Here is a 23,768-nt window from a genome sequence, read left to right on the forward strand (position 1 = left end):
ACCAGACTTGACTTGGGGAAAATCAATTTATTTTACTGCTAATTAATAAGAGTAGGATAGTGACAAATAAAAACAAAACTAAAAACACCTTCCCCCCACCCCTCCCTTCTTCCCAGGCTCAACTTCACTCCCGACTTCTCTATCTCCTCCCCCCACTTCGAGTGGCGCAGGGGGATGGGGATTGAGGGTTGCGGTCAGATCATAACACTTTGTCTCTGCTGCTCCTTCTTCCTCACGCTGTTCCCCTCCTCCAGCATGGGGTCCCTCCCATGGGACACAGTCCTTCATGAACTGCTCCAACGTGGGTCCTTCCCATGGGCTGCAGTTCTTCAAGAACTGCTCCAGCATGGGTCCTTTTCCAAGGGATACAGTCCTTCAGGAACAGACTGCTCCAGCGTGGGTCTCCCACAGGGTCACAGATCCTGCCAGAAAACCTGCTCCTGCATGGGTTCCTTTCCACAGGCCGCAGTTCCTGCCAGGAGCCTGCTCCAGTGTGGGCTCTCCATGGGCTGTAGCTTCCTTCAGGGCATATCTGCCTGCTGTGGTGTGGGGTCCTCCATGGGCTGCAGTGTGGATACCTGCTCTGACGTGGTCCTCCATGGGCTGCAGGGGGACAACCTGCCTCACCATGGTCTTCACCACGGGCTGCAGGGGAATCTGCTCCGGCACCTGGAGCACCTCTTCCCCTTCCTTCTTCACTGACCTTGGTGTCTGCAGAGTTGTTTCTCACATATTCTTACTCCTCTCTCTCTCACAGCTACTGTGCAGCATTTTTTTTACCCTTTCTTAAATATGTTATCACAGAGGCGCTACCAACGTTGCTCATTGGCTCAGCTTTGGCCAGCAGTGGGTCTGTCTTGGAGCTGGCTGGAACCATAATACAGAAACTTGGTGGGTAGCGCTTTAGAAACCCCTGCTCTAAAGGGCCTTTCCTGGTGTTTAGTAAAACTTTTGCAACCAAGAGCTGAAAGGAGTACACTTTTCCTCCAAGGTACTATGTCTAGGTCCCTTTCAGTCCTATCAATAAAATTGAAGCAATTTCCCACGAGTCTGTTCTGATCCTCATCTAGTAGACACTCCATTTTTTCATTTTCCTAGTCAGGATCACTAATCATGTTTACTTCCTCTCATAAAATCTAAGTTCATGAAGGGTTGTATGAGAATATTTTCCCTTAATTTAGGAATCTCTTCCCACTTGCTCATTCCAGTCTTTAAGAATCTAATGTGTCTGCCATTTGAACTAATGGCTATCTTCCCTTCCAGTTTTCCATTGAAATGGTCTTTCTTCGTAGTGCCTAGAGTATTAGCAAGATTAATGGAACAGAGTTCTCCATGTATGGTATTTCATAGGCACAGGGCACCTTGGTTCTTATTCAGAGTAAGAACCTTGCAGTAGTCTTTGATGTCCATCTTAACAAAACAGTGTACTTGTTTGTATTCTTTCCAGTGCTGTATTCTACCACATGATAGTAAAATCTTGAAGTGTACTTGGGGCTTTCAGTTAAGCTTCAAATGAACTCCAGGTCACTCAGAACAAGGAGTATTAATTTATAGCAACTGGAGTTCTTCGGTGTGGTTAGTACATCTGTTTTATGATCTGTGATCCTTTCCCACTATTGTAGATTCTAAGGTGACATTTTTTTGGATGTTTTTCTCAATGATAATGACAGCTTAAGCAGTGAACTGATCTTTGTTTAAAATAACCCTGGGAAAAAAAGGGAGAGGGATATTTTAATTTGAGATGAGTTCACTGATCTGGTTATGAAACACTACACAAGCAGTGTTACTGTCACAATTGAGGGGGTGAAGATTTGTGCTGCTGAGAAAATGATCTGTAGAGACATGGTCAGATAACATCTGGCTTCGTTATTAGTGAAATGATTAATAATCAAAACTGCCCCATTCATTACGCTGTTTGAGGGGACATGTAAGAACACTTAGGGCATCAGCATGGACTCTGAATAGCCAAAGGAATCAGAATTTGAGGGTGGAGGACACAGGACAGTGCATCTGGAATCACTAATTTCTGAAAGGAAAAGTAACCACTTATTTTCCTATGCTGTGTCTAAATTTGTTTGGCATGTTTAGTAAGTTTCTGTGTTTCTAAACATATATTTAACAAATATTTATTTTCTAGTAGATTTTGTTGTTTATATTAAAACAGACTTTCAAAGAACTCATGGAATTTGCAAATCTCAATATTAAAACAATTTGGAAAGAAAACTAACATTTTTCAGAGACCTGAAACAGGAACATTTCCACCTAGGAATCTAATACATTGACACAATACATGCTGCATGTGGGCAAGAGTGTTTGGACGAGGACCAAGTCATTCATTAACTGTGTGTGAATTTGGCAAATTCGCTAGATGTTTAGCTTGGCCAAAATGATCTTCTGAAGGGAAAAAAAATGGATTCAGTTACCAGAATAAATTATGAAATTGTCTGCATATTTCTCTTTTGCTCATCTCCCCTCTAGTTCCAAAGTCTTTAGAGGAGGATTGGGGCAGAGGGTGTATGTGTTTAGGTTACCAGTTTAGAATAGAATTCCTATTAAATGTACCCTGCTTTCTCTTTGGCTAGTTCCAGATGTATTTGGTTTTACTGAATTACTGAAGCATGTACCTAAAAAATTTTAATAGTATTTTCTGTAGAAACAGCTAACATATCCTAAAAATTTGCTATCTCAATCAATATATTCTTTTTTTTTTTTTTTTAATGCAGACAATTCTGTTTCATTTTCCTATTTTATGTATTGCTTGGTTGAAAGAGAATTGTACCTGTTTTGTCTCTGGTGTTGAGCAAAAGCTACTGTTTTAAATATCGGTAGCTTTGAGAGTAATTTTCAGGAATTGTTACCTTTTCAAGGTTTAGTCATTTTATGGCCTACCAATGGAAGTGAAATTATTAATTATAACTGTAATTACGTAATGTAAGTAGAGTAGCATATATTTTGTTACCCTTCTTACTGGAAATAACATTGACATATATATCCAAAAAATATTTCCAAAAGAAAAAACCACTTTTCTATGATCCTGCGTTCATTCAGCTTTACTTATTGTTGGGAGCTTCAAAAAAACCTCACAAAATCCCACAAAAACCAAACCACCACCACCACCACCCCCCCCACATTAGACAAGTCTTTTGAAATACTCATCCTGTAGAAAAGCAGTTCAAATTGAAAACCTTTTTTCCTCATAAAAGCATTATAATGTTCAAAAAAAACTTACTTCATTTGCCTTGCTGCATTCTCACTGAACTTGACAGTGTATGGCAGAGAACAGAATATTCTGATATTGTGAAAGTACTGATATAAACAATCTTGGGGTGTAAAAAGATGGAATAACTGCATTAGGGTTTTCCATCAAAATTTTTCTTTCATCAGTAACAGCTCTTCCACCTTAAACTCTCTCCTAACCTCAAAATCATGATCAGCAACAGATGAGAATAATCTGATTCATATCATTAGAAAAAGCATTTACAAATAAAAAAACTTTTTATAAGGATTGAATTAATTATACTTTTGCAAATTTAATTTCATAAACTGGACAGACCCAGTGCATGGACACACATGGAGGGGGGAAAAAAGGGAAGCTGCTGTTAGGAAAATCTCATTCCCTAACTATTGTACCAATTAGTCTTTACAGTATGAAATTGTATGAACTTTCTTAAGGTATATAGTTTACATCATTGTATTCTGCATAGTCATGGTTAAGTCAGCATGACTAAAGGACTCCAGCTCGTTGCAAGGAGGAGGACGACAGCACCCACCCTGAAGAATAAAGGATACCCCTGGACTACCGAGATAACGCCAGCATCCTAGCCCCTCTAACACCTCTGTGAAGCCCTCCCATTATCTGGCATCACAGATAAGTAACTGTAGCAAGACCAACTCCAGGGACATCTAGATCAAGAAAGAAGCAGGTGGATGATGACGCCATAGAATTATAGTTGCTTTGCAAAACAGTAGTATGTGTGTGTTAAGTAGTGATTGGTCAAATCATGTTGTACTTGAATGCTTGAAAGGTATAAGAACCATGTGTAAAACCACATTGGGTGTGCCTCAATTTCAATGGGACACCTCAGGCGCATGAATAAAAGAATTACTCCTGTAATTCTATACTTTGCGTCCTAGCCTCTCTCCTTGGTCAGCACAGGCCAGTTGCGAAATTTTTGTGATAGTTTTGGCGACCCAGATGAAACATAGCCGACTCACCTGATCCAACGAGTCACTACTGCCCAGACCCCGACGATCTGCACTGTTGGCTTGTGGGTGATTGCACCTTGAGATACTTAGGCATGGAGGTAGTGAACCATGGATCTTATTTGGCAGTAAGGAGGTGATTTTTTTTTTTTTTAATAATGGGAGGCGGACAAAGTATAGCGAAGAGGCCACTGGTAGATTAATTGTTGCAACACTGGAAATTTATTGATGGGACAGCTGGGTCATCAAAAGCCCGAGCCCTGTGTCAGGAAATTTGGCCAGAAGTGACCACTTTTGCTGATGCGTACCAAACGTGGCCACAGCCCAGTTCTTTTGATGATATTAAGCTGAGCTATTTATGCCATCAATTGGAGGATTGGTTCCCCTCACAAATGGACTATTGGTATATCTGGGATAATTACTGGTCTACTGGTAAGTCAGGTATCAAAAAAAATAATTTTCCCCTCCGGAGCAGAGAATAAGTAAAGATCTCTGAACGAGCATGAAAAAGAAGACCTCTTTACATTCTGGAATTTATAGATATCAGAGAGAATAGAATAGAACAGAATATTTCAGTTGGAAGGGACCTACAACGATCATCTAGTCCAACTGCCTGACCAATTCAGGGCTGACCAAAAGCTAAAGCATGTTAAGGGCATTGTCCAAATGCCTCTTAAACACTGACAGGCTTGGGGCATCAACCACCTCTCTAGGAAGCCTGTTCCAGTGTTTGACCACCCTCTCGGTAAAGAAATGCTTCCTAATGTCAAGTCTGAACCTCCCCTGGTGCAGCTTTGAACCATTCCCACGCATCCTGTCACTGGATACCAGGGAGAAGAGATCAGCACCTCCCTCTCCACTTCCCCTCCTCAGGAAGCTGTAGAGAGCAATGAGGTCGCCCCTCAGCCTCCTTCTCTCCAAACTAGACAAACCCAGAGTCCTTAGCCGCTCCTCACAGGACATGCCTTCCAGCCTTTTCACCAGCTTTGTTGCCCTCCTGGACACATTCAAGGACCTTAACATCCTTCTTAAATTGTGGGGCCCAGAACTGCACACAGTACTCAAGGTGAGGCTGCACCGATGCTGAATACAGCAGGATAATCACGTCTCTTGACCGGCTGGTTATACTGTGTTTAATACACCCCAGGATGTGGTTTGCCCTCTTGGCTGCCAGGGCACACTGCTGACTCATATCGAGCCTGCTGTCAACCAGCACCCCCAGATCCCTTTCTGCAGGGCTGCTCTCCAGCCACTCCTCTCCCAATCTATACTTGTGCCCGACATTACTCCGTCCCAGGTGCAGAATCCGGCATTTGTTCTTGTGAAGTTTCACGCCACTGATGATTGCCCAATGCTCTAATCTATCTGGATCCCTCTGCGAGGCCTCTTGTCCCTCAAGAGAGTCAACAGCACCTCCCAGTTTGGTATCATCAGCAAACTTGCTAATGGTGCATTCAACTCCTGCCTCCAGATTGTTGATAAATATATTGAACAGAACTGGCCCTAGAATTGAGCCCTGAGGAACACCGCTGGTGACCAGTCGCCAGCCAGATGTAGCCCCATTCACTACAACCCTTTGAGCCCTGCCGTTCAGCCAGTTCTTCACCCAGCGCACCATGTACCTGCTTATCCCACAGCTGGACAACTTGTCCAGAAGGATGCTGTGAGGGACAGTATCAAAAGCCTTACTAAAGTCCAGAAAAACTACATCCACTGCCTTCCCTTCATCCACTGGGTGGGTGACCTTGTCATAGAAGGATATCAAATTAGTTAAACAGGAAATTCCCTTTGTGAACCCATGTTGACTGTGCCTGAGGATTGCATTGCCCTTTAAATGCCTTTCAATAGCACCCAGTATGATCTTCTCCATGATTTTTCCAGGAACTGAGGTTAGACTAACAGGTCTGTAGTTCCCTGGGTCTTCCCTCATGCCCTTCTTGTAAATTGGAATAATGTTGGCTAGCTTGCAGTCAGCAGGGACCTCCCTGGACTCCCAAGGCCTTTGGTAGATGACCGAGAGGGGTCCTGCTGTAACATCTGCTAGCTCCTTCAGAACTCTGGGATGAATCCCATCAGGCCCCATGGACTTGTGAACATTCAGCTGATATAGCTGGTCCCTTACAATTTCAGTGTCCACAAATGGAAAGTCACTGTTCCCACACTCGTGGTCCTCCGACTCAGGGGACCGGGCAGCCCAAGGTCTATCAGTATTATTAAAGATGGAGGCAAAAAAATGCATTGAATGCCTCCACTTTTTCTTCATCCCTATTAGTCAGGTGACCATCTTCAACAAGTATCGGTCCAATGTTTTCCTTAGACCTCCTCTTGCTATTAACATACTTTAAAAAAGCCCTTCTTGTTTTCTGAAACAACACTGGCCAGTTTCAACTCTAGTTGAGCTTTGGCCTTTTGTGTCTTCTCCCTGCATATATGAACCACAGCTCTGTAATCTTCCTGCGAAGCCTGACCTTGCTTCCAGAGATCGTACCATTTCTTTTTCCTCTTGAGCTCCATGAGGACTTCCCTGTTCAGCCAAGCTGGTCTTCTGCCCCACTTGCTTGACTTTTGACACAGTGGAATTGCCTGCTCCTGTGCTTCTAAAAGGTGGTTCTTAAAAAATGACCAGCACTCATGGACCCCTAAGCCCTCAAAAGGAGATTCCCAGGGGACACTGCTAAGTAGCTCCCTGAATAGCTTAAAGTTTGCTCTCTTGAAATCCAGGGTAGCAACTCTGACGACCTTTATTTCTCATTACACTGAAAATTTTAAACTCAGCCATTTCATGATCACTGTGGCCAAGACAGCCACTGTCGTGATTTAACCCCAGCCAGCTACTAAGCACCATGCAGCCGCTTCCCCCTCCCTCCTCCCAGTGGGGTGGGGAGGAGGAGGAAAAAAGTGAAACTCGTGGGTTGAGATAAGAACAGTTTAATAACTAAAGTAAAATAAAATACACTACTAACTAAGAATAAGAATAATATAATAATAATAATTGTAATGAAAAGGAATATAACAAAAAAAAAGAAATAACACCCAAGAAAAAGAGAAGTGATGCACAATGCAATTGCTCACTACCCGCTGAGTGATGCCCCAGCAGCGATCTGCACCTCCCGGCCAACTCCCCCCGTTTATATACTGGGCATGACGTTCTATGGTATGGAATATCCCTTTGGCTAGTTCAGGTCAGCTGTCCTGGCTGTGCTCCCTCCCAGCTTCTTGCACACCTGCTTGCTGGCAGAGCATGGGAAACTGAAAAGTCCTTGGCTTAAGATAAGTGCTACTTAGCAACAACTAAAACATCAGCATGTTATCAGCAGTATTCTCACACTAAATCCAAAACACAGCACTGTACCAGCTACTAAGAAGAAAATTAACTCTATCCCAGCCGAAACCAGGACAATATCCACCCCTTATTCTATACCATTTACATTATGCCCAGATCCCACACTTTCCGATACATTTCTAATTAATCACCACCAGTTTTCCTGTCTTTTACTATATACACACAGATATCATTCCCGCGGTCTATGGGCCATCTCTATCAAATGTCTGTTGAGTTCATTCAGTCCATGACTTTGGGCTCCATCTGTCATAACAGTCTGTCTGGGCAGGAGGGATGGTGCAAAGTCCGCTCAGTCGGCAGAACAGGATCGGGCTTCAGTGTGGTGCAGTGGGCAGCAGGAGGATGGTGTGTAGTGTTGGATTGTTCAATGCTGGTCTCAGTCCTGGTTCCATCACTACTGCACTTCACTCGGTTTTATCAAAGTTCCTTCTTCATTAATCTTAGTGATTCTTACTGTAATACTGTTGATATAGCATATAACAATTATAATAATGATGACATACAGTGGCAGGATTATATAGCAATCAACATCATACAATTTAATCTATTGGCTGTTCTCACCTAAAATCAAATCCCCTTGAGGCACACATCGGACTTCCCCATCCTTCCGCATCACCCACCAAGTGCACCCAGGCCCTTGAGCAAAAGCAATCCCACGAATGGGTTTGCCTTTGCCTGAGGCAGGAGTAACCCAGACTGTTTTCCCTAGCATATTTTTCATGTGCACCACAGGAACTTTATCCCCTTCTACAGTACGTAAAAGTTCTGATTGGGCGGGGCCAGCTCGATGGACAGATCCTCTAGTGTTGACTAACCAGGTGGCCTTTGCTAGATGTGTATCCCAATGTTTGAAGGTCCCACCACCCATTGCTCTCAATGTAGTCTTTAACAATCCATTGTATCGCTCGATTTTCCCGGAGGCTGGTGCATGATAGGGGATGTGATACACCCACTCAATGCCATGCTCTTTGGCCCAGGTGTCTATGAGGTTGTTTCAGAAATGAGTCCCGTTGTCAATCCTTTCTGGGGTTCCATGTCTCCATAAGATTTGTTTTTCAAGGCCCAGGATAGTGTTCCGGGCAGTGGCATGGGGCACGGGATATGTTTCCAGCCATCCGGTGGTTGCTTCCACCATTGTAAGCACATGGCGCTTGCCTTGGCAGGTTTGTGGGAGTGTGATATAGTCATTCTGCCAGGTTTCATGTTCTGTGACATACTTTCACAACCAGGTTCTCTAGCCAGGCAGCAATATCTTGCCACAATGCGGCAGCCCAGATGGGTTTACCTCTGCGTTGCCAGTTACTCTGCTTCCATTGCTGCACCCACCCCCACAGAGCATTTGCCACCATCCATGAGTCAGTACAGAGATAAAGTATTGGCCACTTTTCTCGTTCAGCAATGTCTAAAGCCAGCTGGATGGCTTTCACCTCTGCAAATTGAATCAATTCACCCTCTCCTTCTGCAGTTTCTGCAACTTGTCATATAGGACTCCATACAGCCGCCTTCCACCTCTGATGCTTTCCCACAATGCAACAGGACCCATCAGTGAACAGGGCATATTGCCTCTCATTTTCTGGCAGTTGATTATACAGTGGGGCCTCTTCAGCACCCGTTACCTCCTCCTCTGGCGATATTTCAACATCTTTGCCTTCTGGCCAGTCTGATCACTTCCAAAATTCCTGGGTGACTGGGATTTCCTATTCGACTTCATTGTGTGATCAGTGCAACCCACTTACTCCACGTAGCATCAGTTGCATGATGTGTAGAAGGGACCTTCCCTTTGAACATCCAGCCCAGCACCGGCAGTCGGGGTGCTAATAGGAGCTGTGTTTCAGTACCAACCACTTCTGAAGCAGCTCAAACTCCTTCATATGCTGCTAATATCACCTTTTCATGTGGAGTATAGCAGGCCTCAGATCCTCGATATCCCCGACTCCAAAACCCTAGAGGTCGACCTCGTGTCTCCCCTGTTTCTTTCTGCCAGAGACTCCAGGTAGGGCCACCCTCCCCAGCTGTGGTATAGAGCACATTTTGAACATCTTGTCCTGCCCAGACTGGCCCAAGGGCTACTGCATGAACTATCTCCCGTTTAATTTGTTCAAAGGCTTGTTGTTGCTCAGGACCCCATTTAAAATCATTCTTCTTCTGGGTCACTTGATAGAGAGGGCTTACAATCAGACTCTAATTTGGAATATGCATTCTCCAAAAACCCACAACTCCTAAGAAAGCTTGTGTTTCCTGTTTACTAGTTGGTGGGGACATAGCTGCTATTTTGTTGATCACATCCATTGGGATGTGACGACGTCCATCTTGCCATTTTATTCCTTATAAACTGGATCTCCTGTGCGGGTCCCTTCACCTTACTTTGTTTTATGGCAAAACCGGCTTTCAGAAGGATTTGGATTATTTTCTCCCCTTTCTCAAAAACTTCTTCTGCTGTGTTGCCCCATATGATGATGTCATCAATGTATTGCAGGTGTTCTGGAGCTTCACCTTTTTCCAGTGCAGTCTGGATTAGTCCATGGCAAATGGTGGGGCTGTGTTTCCACCCCTGGGGCAGTCGATTCCAGGTGTACTGGACGCCCCTCCAAGTGAAAGCAAACTGTGGCCAGCACTCTGCTGCCAAAGGGATTGAGAAAAATGCATTGGCAATATCAATTGTGGCATACCACTTGGCTGCCTTTGACTCCAGTTCATATTGAAGTTCTAGCATGTCTGGCACGGCAGCACTCAGCGGTGGCGTGACTTCATTCAGGCCACGATAGTCTACTGTTAGTGTCCATTCTCCATTAGACTTTCACACTGCCCATATGGGGCTGTTAAAGGGTGAGCGAGTCCTGCTAATCACCCCTTGGCTCTCCAGTCGACGAATCAGCTTATGGATGGGAATCAGGGAGTCTTGGTTGGTGCGATATTGCCGCTGGTGCACCCTTGTGGTAGCGATCGGCACCTGTTGTTCTTCGACCCTCAGCAACCCCACAAACGAAGGGTCCTCTGAGAGACCGGGCAAGGTGGACAACTGTTCAATTTCCTCCATCTCCAAGGCAGCTATACCAAAGGTCCACCGGTACCCCTTTGGGTCTTTGAAATACCCTCTCCTGAGATAATCTATGCTAAGAATGCATGGGGCCTCTGGGCCAGTCACAATGGGGTGTTTTTGCCACTCATTCCCAGTTAGGCTTATTTCAGCCTCCAATACAGTTAGCTGTTGAGATCCCCCTGTCACCCCAGAAATACAAATAGGTTCTACCCCTTTATAGCTTGATGGCATTAGGGTACACTGTGCACCGGTGTCTACTAGAGCCTTATACTCCTGTGGGTCTGATGTGCCAGGCCATCGAATCCACACAGTCCAGTAAACCCAGTTGTCCCTCTCCTCCGCCTGGCTGGAGGCAGGGCTCCTCTAGTCCTGGTCATAGGATTCTCCACTCACTTCTTGTAAAAATGGATTAGAATTCCTTCTCATAGGATCAGGAGTAAGATCAGCCCTTCCACTCTGTCGGCCACACCGCTCACACTGCTCACCGGAGGCTGAAGCAGCAATTTTCCTGGAAGAATCCTCATTTGTGGTTGTTTTTCCTTGTAATTCACGTACCCGTGCATCTAGGACCGAGGTAGGTTTTCCATCCCACTTCCTCATATCCTCTCCATGGTCAAGCAGGTAAAACCACAGGGTACCCCGTGGTGTGTACCTTCTCTCTCCTCTCTCTTGCCCAGAAGAATACCTTCTCCTAATAGCTGAGGTATTGGTCCATACAGGTGGGCAGCCAAACTTATCCTCAAATTGCTGGAACTCTTGGGACCATTTCTCAGCTACTATGTCTGGCAGTTTCTCCAGAGTCGCAACGAGGGAGGAAGTGAGACTTTCTTCGTATTGCCAAAGTCGGCCAGCCAATTCATCTACTGTTGGTCCCTCGTCATCTTTCCAGTCCATTACTGCCAATGCATTGGCATACGATGATGGTGCGCTTCGTACAAACTTCTGCCACATGGGTCGTGCACATTGGACTTCATCTGGATCTGTGGGTAACCGCCCATCATCTGGGTCATAATAAACCATCTCCCACACGGCTAATTCCCTCAGGTACTGGATACCTCTCTCCATGGTAGTCCACTTGCCTGGTTGACATACAACATCTTCCTTGAAGAGGTACCTTTCCCTCATGCCTGATAGAAGTCGCCTCCAGAGGCTGAGGGCTTGTGTCTTTTTTCCAATTGCCTTGTCAATGCCCCCTTCCCTAGAAAGGGATCCCAATTGCTTGGCTTCCTTACCCTCTAATTCCAAGCTACTTGCCCCATTATCCCAGCATCGGAGCAGCCAGGTGATGATGTGCTCACCTGGATGATGGCTGAAGTCTTTTCGCATATCTCGCAGCTCACTCGGGGATAGGGATCGGGTGATTATCTCCGGTTCTGCCTCTTCCTCCTGTTCTCGTGATGACCCTGGTTCACCTTCATCCTTTGCTAAGTGAACTGATTCTTTTGTGTATTTCTTCTTCTGTATAGGGGCGATTGATATTGGCACCGGTTGATTCTCTAGTTCAGCTGCATCATCCATTGCCAAGGTCTGAGTAGCTACAGTGCTTATCACTGGGGTTTGAGTAGCCACAGTTGTGGGGATTGGAGTAGCCGCAGTTCCTGTCATCATGGTTTGAGTAGCCACAGTGGTTGTCATAGGGATTAGAGTAGCTGCAGCACCTGTCACCAGGGTTTGAGTAGCAGCAGTGCTTGTTGCTGGGGTTTGAGTAGCCGCAGCGCCTGTCACCGAGGTTAGAGTAGCCGCAGTCATGGGAGCTGATCTCTGGGTGGTATTTTTAAATAGTTGTTTAACCCTAAACAAGATCTGAATCACATTCAGGAACAGGCTGATTCCTAGCAATAGGACCATGCTGAGTTCAACATCCCAAGGATATTCAAAATTTACAAACTCCTCCAATGCTATTGCAATTAACCTGGCAGAGAAAGGGAAGATGTAGGAAGATGTCTCCCCAATAGGTTGGCTCCCCGAGGAGAAAAGGTAGAAAGTGCAATTATTAATATTCTCCAGGAGATAGCACCCGAAGTAGGGAGACGTCTCCTCCATAGATTGGCTCCCAGAGGAGAAAAGGTAAAAGGTACAATTATTAATAGTCTCCCATAGGCGGCTCCCGAAGTACAGAGGTGACAACAATGCCGAGTACAAACACCCGATTAGTTTCACGGCTTGCACTTCTATCACATCATAAGCCAGTGTTACAAACAACAACGTGATAACTCTAGCCCGGTTCCCACAGATGATAAACAGCACAACAGGGAGCATATACTGCAAGTAGGGCATTACATAACGCAACTTCAAGAACCACAACACCAACTTTGAGAGCAAAAGAGTCCACATTGTAACCAGTAACTATCAAACCAATACAATGAATACTTATAACAAGTTTGTTTTAACACACTCTGATCAGATCTGTCATTATCTCAACCCTTCTTGCCTCATATTGGGCGCCAAAAAGGGCTGTCATGGTTTAACCCCAGTCAGCAGCTAAGCACCACACAGCCGCTTCCCGCTCCCCCCTCCCAGTGGGGTGGGGAGGAGGAGAAAAAAAAAAGTAAAACTCGTGGGTTGAGATAAGAACAGTTTAATAACTAAAGTAAAATAAAATACACTACTAAGAACAATAATAATAATATAATTATAATAATTGTAATGAAAAGAAATAACACCCAAGAAAAAGACAAGTGATGCACAATGCAATTGCTCACCACCTGCTGACTGATGCCTGAGCAGTGATCCGCCCCTCCCAGCCAACTCCCCCCTGTTTATATACTGGGCATGACGTTCTATGGTATGGAATACCCCTTTGGCTAGTTCAGGTCAGCTGTCCTGGCTGTGCTCCCTCCCAGCTTCTTGCACACCTGCTTGCTGGCAAAGCATGGGAAACTGAAAAAATCCTTGACTTAAGATAAGTGCTACTTAGCAACAACTAAAACATCAGCATGTTATCAACAGTATTCTCACACTAAATCCAAAACACAGCACTGTACCAGCTACTAAGAATAAAATTAACTCTATCCCAGCTGAAACCAGGACAGCCACCTACCATCACATCTCCCACGAGTCCTTCTCTATTCACAAACAACAAGTCTAGGAGGGCATCTTTCCTAGTTGGCTCACTGAGTACTTGTGACAAGAAGTTATCTCCCACAAACTTCAAGAATTTCCAAGACCTGCTCATCACAGCAGTATAATATTCCCATTTGATGTCTGGGAAGTTGAAATCTCCCATAAGGACAAGGGGTACCTATCCAGAGATTTCTCCTAATTGCCTATAGAATAACTCATCAGTGCTATCATCCTGGCTGGGCGATTGGTAGTAGACACCTACTACGACATCTCCCTTGTTTTCCATTCCCCTCTTGACCACATCATCCCTAACTGTAAGGGCCGTACAATCAAACCTCTCCCTTACATATAGTGCGACACCTCCACCTCGCCTGCCCTGCCTATCCCTCCTGAACAGCCTGTAGCCCTCCATCCCAGCACTCCAGTCATGGGACTCATTCCACCAAGTCTCACTAATACCAATTATATCATAGTTCTCGGAACTAACCGACGCTTCCAGTTCATCCTGTTTATTTCTCATTGTGTGTGTGTTGGTGTACAGGCATTTCAGATATGCTCCTGAGCCCTCTGTGCTCCCAGGAGCAGTGTAAATGTTCCCACTAGCATTGCCACCCTCAGGCAATACCATTCCATCTCTTGGCTTACCTTTGGTAATCCTGTTGGTATCGCCTTCCCTCACCAATTCTAGTTTAAAGCCCTGTCGATCAGTCCCACCAGCTTATGCCTAAAGATGCATTTTCCCCATCGGGACAGGTGGATCCCATCAGGTCCCAGCAGTCCTTGTGCCTTGAAGACTCTTCCATGGTTATAAACCCCAAAGTTGTAGTGGAGGCACCAGTCCTGGAGCCAGGTATTGATACCTTGGGCTCGTCTGTTTTTTCCAAGGTCTTTATTACTGAGAGGATCGAGGAAAACACTACTTGTGCTCCTGAATTTTTTAGCATTCTTCCCAGGGTCTTGAAATCTCTTTTCATTGACCTCAGACTTTTTGTTGTGACATCATTGGTACCCACATGCAAGAGCAGGAGTGGATAGTAGTCTGAAGGTTGTACTAAGCTCTTCAGTTGTCTGGTGACATCCCTAATTCTGGCCCCAGGGAGGCAGCAAACTTCCTTGAAAAGAGGGTCCGATGTGCAAATGGTTGCTTCCGTTCCACACAGGAGGGAGTCACCAATGACCATAACTCGCCGTTGTTTCTTCTCGGCACTGATCTTAATGCAGGTCTTGTTGCAAGGCATTGGTCTATCTGACCTTGACAAGACTGCTTGCCTAGGTTCCTCCTCTATCTCATACCTATTCTGTAAGGGTATCTTAGAGGGCAAGGAGGGGTTTCTCTTGCAGGTCCATGCAGTAACCTTCTTCCATCCCTCCCCATCCCTCATAACGCTGCCTTCCTCCTGGACCTGCCTCCATAGTGAGTTGGCTTGTGTGTATCAGAGATGGCAGAGCACAGCTCCATTGGTCAATCTCCTTCTCAGACTCTCAAATACTCCTCAGTCTGCCCACTTCCTCCTGCAGCTCGGCCACCAGGCAGAGCAGTTCATCTACCTGGTCACACATCTCACAGGCTTGCTTGCTATCACCCTCCATCTCCAGGAATATCCCTGTGCACACCCCACAGCCAGAAACCTGTGTGGTTGCATGCTTTGACAGGAGCTCTGTCTGTGTGGCTGCATTGGTTCTACCAGGTGCTAGAAGCCCAGGAGAAGCAGAGGACACAGCTTTTTGTCATGTAGTCACCATGCTGCCATACAGCTGCCCACTGGGAAATATATATGCTCATCCATTGCAATCAGCTGGGCTGATTGTTTTAGCCTGTTTAAATCTCCCACGCTGCCGGGTGCAGGCTCCACCCCTTGCTGGCTCATCCAATCAGTGGGTCCGCGCTCAGTTGCTTGGGGAATGCTCCCTGTTCAGTCGTAGTCTCTCCTTGTCCTCGTGTATCCCTCATGTGTCCCTCGCTGCTTGCTGCTGCTGCTTGCTGCTGCTGGTGGTGTTCCTCACACTGCTCTAGCGTCTGTTGCAATCTGAGAAGTTTCCCCTTCGGGTCAGAAATTGAGTAAAATCTCTGGCTGAATGGGAAAATCAGGGACGTTCCACATTCAGCTCTACTTGCCTATCCTACTGCTCTTTTTTTCTGCTTTTACTCTGGTTTCTGCTCCATCTATTGCTACTGCTTCTGGTTTGTAAGCACCTCTCTGACAAAAATTATAGGGCCAGGACTGGAACCTAGCCAGTTTTCTGTGGGAACAGTCCACATGCCATTTGCACCTGCTGGTTTGGTTTTGGGGCAACAGCAAGTGCCCAGACTGGGGGATGATCTGCAGAAGGTGATGCAAAGTATATGTGGCATCTTTTGCATTTATAACCCTACTTGGGCTGACATGCAGCAACTATTTGAGACTGTCTTTACTCCTGATGAAAAGAATTAAAATCTGGGAAACAAATCACAGATGGCCTGGGGAAGCACAGGGCAGAATCCCATGGCCAGCCAATGACCCAGGTCGGTCCCCCAGTTACCAGCCGATAGAGATATGCTGCAAAGAGTGAGAGGGGAATTGTTAAAATCCTTAGAACTGGCAGGAAGGAAGACTGTAAATTGGGCTAAGGTCCGAGAATGCCAGCAAGGAAATGCTGAACATCCTTCTGAATATTATGCCCAATTGGTTAAACAACTGAGAATGTTTGGAGGGGTCAACCCTGAGAAGGAGGAAAATCTATCTTTAATGGTATCTTTCTTTGTATATCAGTCAGCCCCAGATATTAAGAAATATTTTTCTAAACATATACCTGGATGGCAGGGCAAAGGATTGGATTAAATAGTCAGCATTGTCATGTTCGTGTGTAATGGAAGAGATGAAAGACAGGTGAAGACAAAAGAAAAGAACATGAACAGAAAGCTAGTCTATTGGCAGCAACATTGAATAGCAATCCTAGACTAAGGGGACGAGGATGTGGAGGTCTTTAAGGCAGAAGCAGAGGAGGAAATTTTAGGAGCAATGGGCCTCAAGGAACAGGAGACTGTTGTAATTATTGTGGACAACAAGGTCATTGGAAACGGGAATGCCCATTACGACCAAAGGGCTTCCCAAAAGAACCTCTCAATCCTATGGTGCAATCTTTCCCTGCTCTATGCAACTGGGGCAGCTAGATTTCACCCAGGATTGACAGCAGGGACCTATTGTGCAGTCACTACAGGAGCCTCTGAATACAAAATATTCTTATTATGAGAATCTGGTCTTAAACCTTTTAATTAATGAACATAATTACCCCTGTCTAATAGATACAGGGGCAACTTTTTCTACCTTAAATCAGTATACCTATTCATCCGGACTCTCAATACTTTTTTGCATTTACTTGGGAAAAGATACAGCTAACATAGACAAGGCTCCCTCAGGGCTTCACTGAGTCCTCCACTATTTTTCTAAAATTTTAGTAAAAGATTTGCAGGATGATGTGTTTAAAAAATGGATCTGTTTTTGATACAGTATGTTGATGATTTATTAGTAGCCAAGGAATCTTGTATAGCTGACACCCGTACCTTACTGTTTGCTTTAGCTGAGAAGGGCCATCGAATTTCTCCACATAAGTTACAATTTTTTTTTTATAAGAGAAGTGTAAAATATCTGGGTTACATTCTCCAGCAAGAGAAGTGGCGTTTATCTGAGAACCATATTAAAGCCATTCAAAATCTTCCCCAACCAGTTACTAAAACCAAATGCGAGCCTTTTTAGGAGCTGTAGGATTCTGCCGACCCTGGATAGCTGCTTTCGAGGAAATGGCAAAACCACTGATACAGATTACTGCTCAAGATGCTGGAGAACCCATTCACTGGACAACAGACAAGGTAAAGACATTTGAGCTTTTGAAGCAAGCTGCACCTGCTCTGGGATTGCTAGACTACGGTAAGCCATTGTCGTGGTTTAACCCCAGCCAGCAACTAAGCACCACACAGCCACTCGCTCACTCCCCCTCCAGTGGGATGGGGGAGAGAATCAGAAGAGTAAAAGTGAGAAAACTCGTGGGTTGAGATAAAGACAGTGTAATGGGTAAAGCAAAAGCCGTGCACACAAGCAAAGCAAAACAAGGAATTCATTCACTACTTCCCATTGGCAGGCAGGTGTTCAGCCATCTCCAGGAAAGCAGGGCTCCATCACGCGTAACGGTTACTTGGGAAGACAAAACACCATCACTCCGAACGTCCCCCCTTCCTTCTTCTTCCCCCAGCTTTATATGCTGAGCATGACATCATAAGGTATGGAATATCCCTTTGGTCAGTTGGGGTCAGCTGTCCCAGCTGTATCCCTTCCCAACTTCTTGTGCACCCCCGGCCTACTCGCTGGTGGGGTGGTGGGAGAAGCAGAAAAGGCCTTGATGCTGTGTAAGCACTGCTCAGCAATAAGGAAAACATCCCTATGTTATCAACACTGTTTTGGTCACAAATCCAAAACATAGCCCCATACTAGCTACTATGAAGAAAATTAACTCTATCCCAGCCAAAACCAGCACAGCCATTTACTTTGTACATGAAGGGAAAGGAATAGCCTTGGGGATGTTAACTCAAAGCCGTGGGAGATGACAATGTCCAACTGCACATTATTCAGCTCAGCCAGATCTGATGGCTCAAGGATCCGTTGCCTGCACCTGTGCAATAGCTGCCACAGCACTCTTAGTTGAACGGAGTAAAAATCTAATGCTTGGACACCCTCCAATGGTATAAGTACCACACAAAGTTGAAATGCTGCTGTCACAGCACGTTACACAGGCAATGTCACCACAGCGAATTGTTATGAGCTGATTCTCTTAACAACAGAAAACATAACAATTAAGCAGTGTAATGCACTGAACCCTGCTACTCTACTCCCTTTACCTGGGGAAGGAACTCCACATCACAATTATGTAATAACAACTCGTGAAGCCAAAAAGACTCAAGAAGATTTAACAGATGTGCTGTTTCTAAATCCTGGTCTGGAACTATTTGTAGATGGGTCCTCATATTATCTGAACAGCAACTGTGTTACAGGTTATTCAATAACTACTGTGAATGAAGTAGTGGAGGCTTCACCACTCAGTCCAAAGCTGAGTGCACAAGCAGCAGAATTAATTGCATTAACAAAGGCCTGTCAGCTGGCCAAAGGAAAGACTGTAAATATTTATACTGATTCTCGATATGCATTTGGAGTATGCCACACTACTGGGCAGTTATGGAAGCTGCATGGGTTTATGACTTCTAGTGGAAGTAAAATATCAAATGCTCCTCAAATTACGGAACTGTTAAAAGCTATACAATTCCAGAGAAACTTGCTATCATTCATCAGCCAGCTCGTACTGGCAAAAGGACAAAAGAAGAGATAAGAAATAGTCTAACAGATATTGCTGCTGAAGCCGCAGCACAACTGCCGTACGAACCACTGGGCTTACAAACAGTCTAATGGTCCAACCTGGTGTTGCCTGCTCCTGAAAAGATATGTTTGACTGTTCCTGCTGAAGAAATTGACTCTTGGAAAAGGTATGAAGTGACCAAAGACTCCCAGGGAATATGGAGAGCAGGTATGGAAAACCTTCCTATTTTACCTAAGCAATACCTGATTCCCACAGCAAAAATGCATCACCATCTAGGGCATTTTGGGACTGCTGCACTAGTCCAGACAGTGCTGAAGAATTGGTTCGTGACAGGAATTTATGCTGCAGCCCAATAGGTAACTGTGTCTTGCATGCACTACCTTTAGTCTTAATGAATATTTAACAAAGACAGACCTCAACAAACAACAAAACTGTCTCCCTATAAAATACTACTTGAAAGACTGATACAACTCCCCGGAACTGATGTACCCACTCATGTAATTTTATTAGCAGGAAATGTAAATGTGATCCAGTATATTTTACAGGTTCATAAATTATTAAAATACAATCATCAGGCCCGTGCACAGCTAATGCAACCGGTACCTCTAGAAGGGGCTCTGTACCCCTTCAGTCTAGGGAATTATGTTTGGGTAAAAGTACACAAAAGAAAGGATAACTTATCTCCTCAGTGGGAGGGACCATTTTTGGTATTGCTAAACTTTGTCAGCAGTAAAGGTGGAAGAAAAATAGACTTGAATTCATCACTCCCACCTAAAAGCTGCAGCCAGTCTGGAAGTGGAACCAGGAAACCCTCCTGCCACTAAGGGAACATCCACCACTGCAGAGACTGATTCACCTGCAGCTGGGAACTTACGCAGAGCCAGCGGATTGGCTGTGAAACCACTGATCTTGCATAAGAATTCGACAACAGGAAAGTGGAAAGTAATCTGATACTTATGAATTGCACATGGACTGAACCATACCCTTACTTAGAATTAGAGTGCAACCAAGGGATAATTATTTTTGCTATTTGTGTCTGTTTGTTTTTCCTGTTAATAGTGATTTGGAAGCCTAGATTTTAATATGATAGCCTTTCTTATAAGCCTGTGGTGGAATATTGATTATACGTATTCATTCCATAATTCAACCATAGCAACAGTCCAAACTATAGCAGCAGCAGCAAATAAGCTCAACTGTTGGATATGCATTAAAAGCCTATCCTCTACCGGAAATCAACTCTCCTGGGTTTCTGTCCCATTGAATACTCAATGGTAAAGGATGGGCATATACATTATGAATTTTCACTAAAGAAAGGAAGGATACCACCCTTCCACCAAGAAGGGTTTGTCACTAGTTTGAAAGGAGACCCCTGGGTATGCTTGGAGAGCAAACCTATTGACAAGCATACTCACTTTATAAGGGCTGGGAATGCCAATATATCTTTAAAATTAATAGAATTAATGGAAATGGACAATTCAGATCTTGGGACCATATAGATGAAAAGGGGACTCATGCCTGGAATGTTCCATAGATTTGTTCCTATGCCTAAAGGCAATCAGTATTCCTCCACAGATTCTTCCAAAACCTTACTATATACTACATCCACTGAGTGTGGAAGGGAGATTCTCCAAAAGCCCTTACATAAAACCTATTATAATAAGACATCACGCTGTAGATTTGTTCCTGGATGGAGTTTATCAGGCCCTGCAGACTCTGAGACAATGTGGATATTCGCAGATAGATTAACTTGGTATTCTGTAGGAAGCCATAATCAAACTAAAGATAATTATAAAATTTTGGTTTCCACTACAGGCCTATAGGATCCTGATTGCTCTGAGTCCTTTAATCCAGGTCCAAGCTTTACTAGTTTACCTAAACAACCAAATCCGGCACATGCTAACCCTTTTGCAGGAAATAATTTACATGACTCAGATTTATTTGAAGATTATACTACCCTATTTATACAACTACCAGGGCAATATTGGGTATGTGGAGAAAGGGCATTCGAGTATTTATCCTCAACCTGAGCTGAAAAGAGTATTCTAAGTGCATTAATACTATCTGCACAGGTTAGAACCAGTATCTCTTCTGCCTCTGTAGCTCATAACTACTGATATATATGGGAAAAAGTGTTACAACCCTCTGATAGAATGTGGCACTAAGTTCCACCTGTTTGCAAGAGCTTTTATCCCATGGTTAGGGATCGTTGAACTAGAAAGAGCTATTGTAAACGTATCAGCAAAAGTAGAAAAAGCTCTTAATGTAACTGCAGATAGTATAGTAGCCTTACAGGAAGAGATTAAATCATTATCTCAAATGGTAATACAGAATTGATTAGCCTTGGACTACCTATTAGCAGCACAGGACAGAGTATGGGCATTATTGAATAATAGCTGCTGGTTTTATGTAAATCAACACCAGAAAAAATTAAACTGATATAAACAAGATAAAGACTCATTTAAAAATATTACATGAAGTAAGACAGGGATCTCCTCTACATCTGTTCAGGTGGTTAACCTCTTGGCTCCCAGACTTAGGTATAGGACTGTGAACTAAAAGGATTTTGGTTGTTGTATTCACTGTCTTATTTTGCTTTGTAATTATATATGTGTGTTTGCAGTGTTGTATTACCTTATGCACTTGACTTACTACTAAAATAATGAATAGTATAGTGTGACTCTGACGGTCAAAAGAAAAGGAGGGACTGTTAGGAAAAATCTCATTCCCTAACTATTGTACCAATTAGTCTTTACAGTATGAAATTGTATGAACTTTCTTAAGGTATATAGTTTACATCATTGTATTCTGCATAGTCATGGTTAAGTCAGCATGACTAAAGGACTCCAGCTCATTGCAAGGAGGAGGACGACAGCACCCACCCTGAAGAATAAAGGATACCCCTGGACTACCGAGATAACGCCAGCATCCTAGCCCCTCTAACACCTCTGTGAAGCCCTCCCATTATCTGGCATCACAGATAAGTAACTGTAGCAAGACCAACTCCAGGGACATCTAGATCAAGAAAGAAGCAGGTGGATGATGACGCCATAGAATTATAGTTGCTTTGCAAAACAGTAGTATGTGTGTGTTAAGTAGTGATTGGTCAAATCATGTTGTACTTGAATGCTTGAAAGGTATAAGAACCATGTGTAAAACCACATTGGGTGTGCCTCAATTTCAATGGGACACCTCAGGCGCATGAATAAAAGAATTACTCTTGTAATTCTATAATTTGCATCCTAGCTTCTCTCCTCGGTTATTACGGGCCAGTTGTGAAATTTTCGTGACACTGTGCAGAATGCCTGCATGTACAGAAATCAGGCAGCCAGGGTATGTGTTAGAGGTTTGGGAAGTTGGGAGGCAAAAAGAGGGACTCTCTCACAGACTTTCCCTGAGCAGAATCTATTAGCATTTCATTCAGTCTGACTAACGTGTCCCAACAACAGGGTTACGGCCCTTGACCTAGGGAATTCCTGCCCAGACCCATCCTTGTGACTGAGGAATTCCAGTTATCCTGTAATTCTGCTATAGTTACCTGCAACAGTAGGGTAATTGTTGTTTGTTTCTTTTCACTGATTTTTGATTGTAAACCCATCTGGTATAATAGCTGTCCAAGTAAATTACTTAATGTGTGGTCTTGACATTCTTTATTTAAAAACAAACAAACAAAACAAAACAAAACAACTCCACAGTTCTGTTTCAACGTAGCTGTTGAATCAAATCTCGAAAGTTCTGTTACTCTGTGTTTAAAAACATTCAGCACTCTTAGGTTTGTGTAGTTTTTCTTAGATGTGTGTAGTTTTTCAGTCTTTTGCAGCTAAAGTGAGGGAGAACAGCTTGACAACTGAATTGTTAGTATAACACTATGGTTTTCCTTAACCTCTTTCATAGGTAATGTAGCTGTCATTAAGAATCTGATTCAATAGAATAGGCAATGCCAGTTACTTCTTTATACATCTGAATTTTTGCAAGAATTCTATTTTCCTTTCCAAGATGTATTGAATCCTGTCAGTATTATTCTCAGTTCTGTCTGTGTGTCCTTGAAAAAATTAGGGCTATTTGTTTAGCAGTAACTAATATAAACTAGATCCTGGAAATTTTAATTTTCCATTTGAACAATGTTCAGGTTACTTGCTTTGGGTATGGAATATTAACCTTAAGTCATTAAAACTAATTTGAAATATTTTAAAAGCAGGAACTAAGATACTTTAAAATATACATTTTTAAATTCTTTATCCTACATGAAGTTCTTTCATGTGAAAGCTTGATTATATTCTTTCCAAATCATAATTGAGATGCATTAAGAAAGTAGTCAAGGGGAATTTTTATTTTTGTTATATGTTGTTTTTGTTCCTTAACAAAATATTTATAGTAATTATCCATGACTTGTTTGTGCATTTTACAAAGGTTCATATGGCTCTTGCTCAGAAAGACTACAACCTGAGTTTAGAGAGAGAAGGATGTAGAAGTTAAGGGATGGGAAATAATACTGGGCAAACTTGTATGCAGCTTTCTGTCCTCTAGGTTAGTGTTTGAGTTCAGTCTTAAGCATTATCAGTCCAGCTTTGTTTATGAATGCTATGCTTATTTAATTTTTTAAGTACCTCTATCTTTATATTGTCTGTAAACTAATATGATTTTAGCATTTCCTTTTATGTTAATGAGCAATATTAAAATGTCAGAAAGAAGAAGAGAGCAATATTAAAATATCAGAATAAACTTTTATTTAAAGAAAAAAAAAGTGGCTTGTCTGTATACCCCTACTAGCAGGATTTG

The 23,768-nt window shown here is 43.6% G+C and overlaps 1 protein-coding gene across 1 annotated transcript in view; it reads left to right on the forward strand.

Moving 5' to 3' along the window:
- LOC127028538 (adenomatous polyposis coli protein-like) overlaps window positions 1-3,799 on the forward strand; it is a 30,997-nt gene extending 27,198 nt beyond the window's left edge. The window contains exon 5 of the mRNA XM_050914299.1: window positions 3,705-3,799. Coding sequence (XP_050770256.1) covers window positions 3,705-3,714 — 10 coding nt within the window. The 3' untranslated portion in view covers window positions 3,715-3,799. The remainder of the gene's footprint in view (window positions 1-3,704) is intronic.
- The last annotated feature ends 19,969 nt before the right edge of the window (window positions 3,800-23,768 follow it).

Source organism: Gymnogyps californianus, unplaced genomic scaffold, assembly GCF_018139145.2.
Source record: "Gymnogyps californianus isolate 813 unplaced genomic scaffold, ASM1813914v2 HiC_scaffold_34, whole genome shotgun sequence".
In the NCBI taxonomy this organism is placed as follows: domain Eukaryota; kingdom Metazoa; phylum Chordata; class Aves; order Accipitriformes; family Cathartidae; genus Gymnogyps; species Gymnogyps californianus.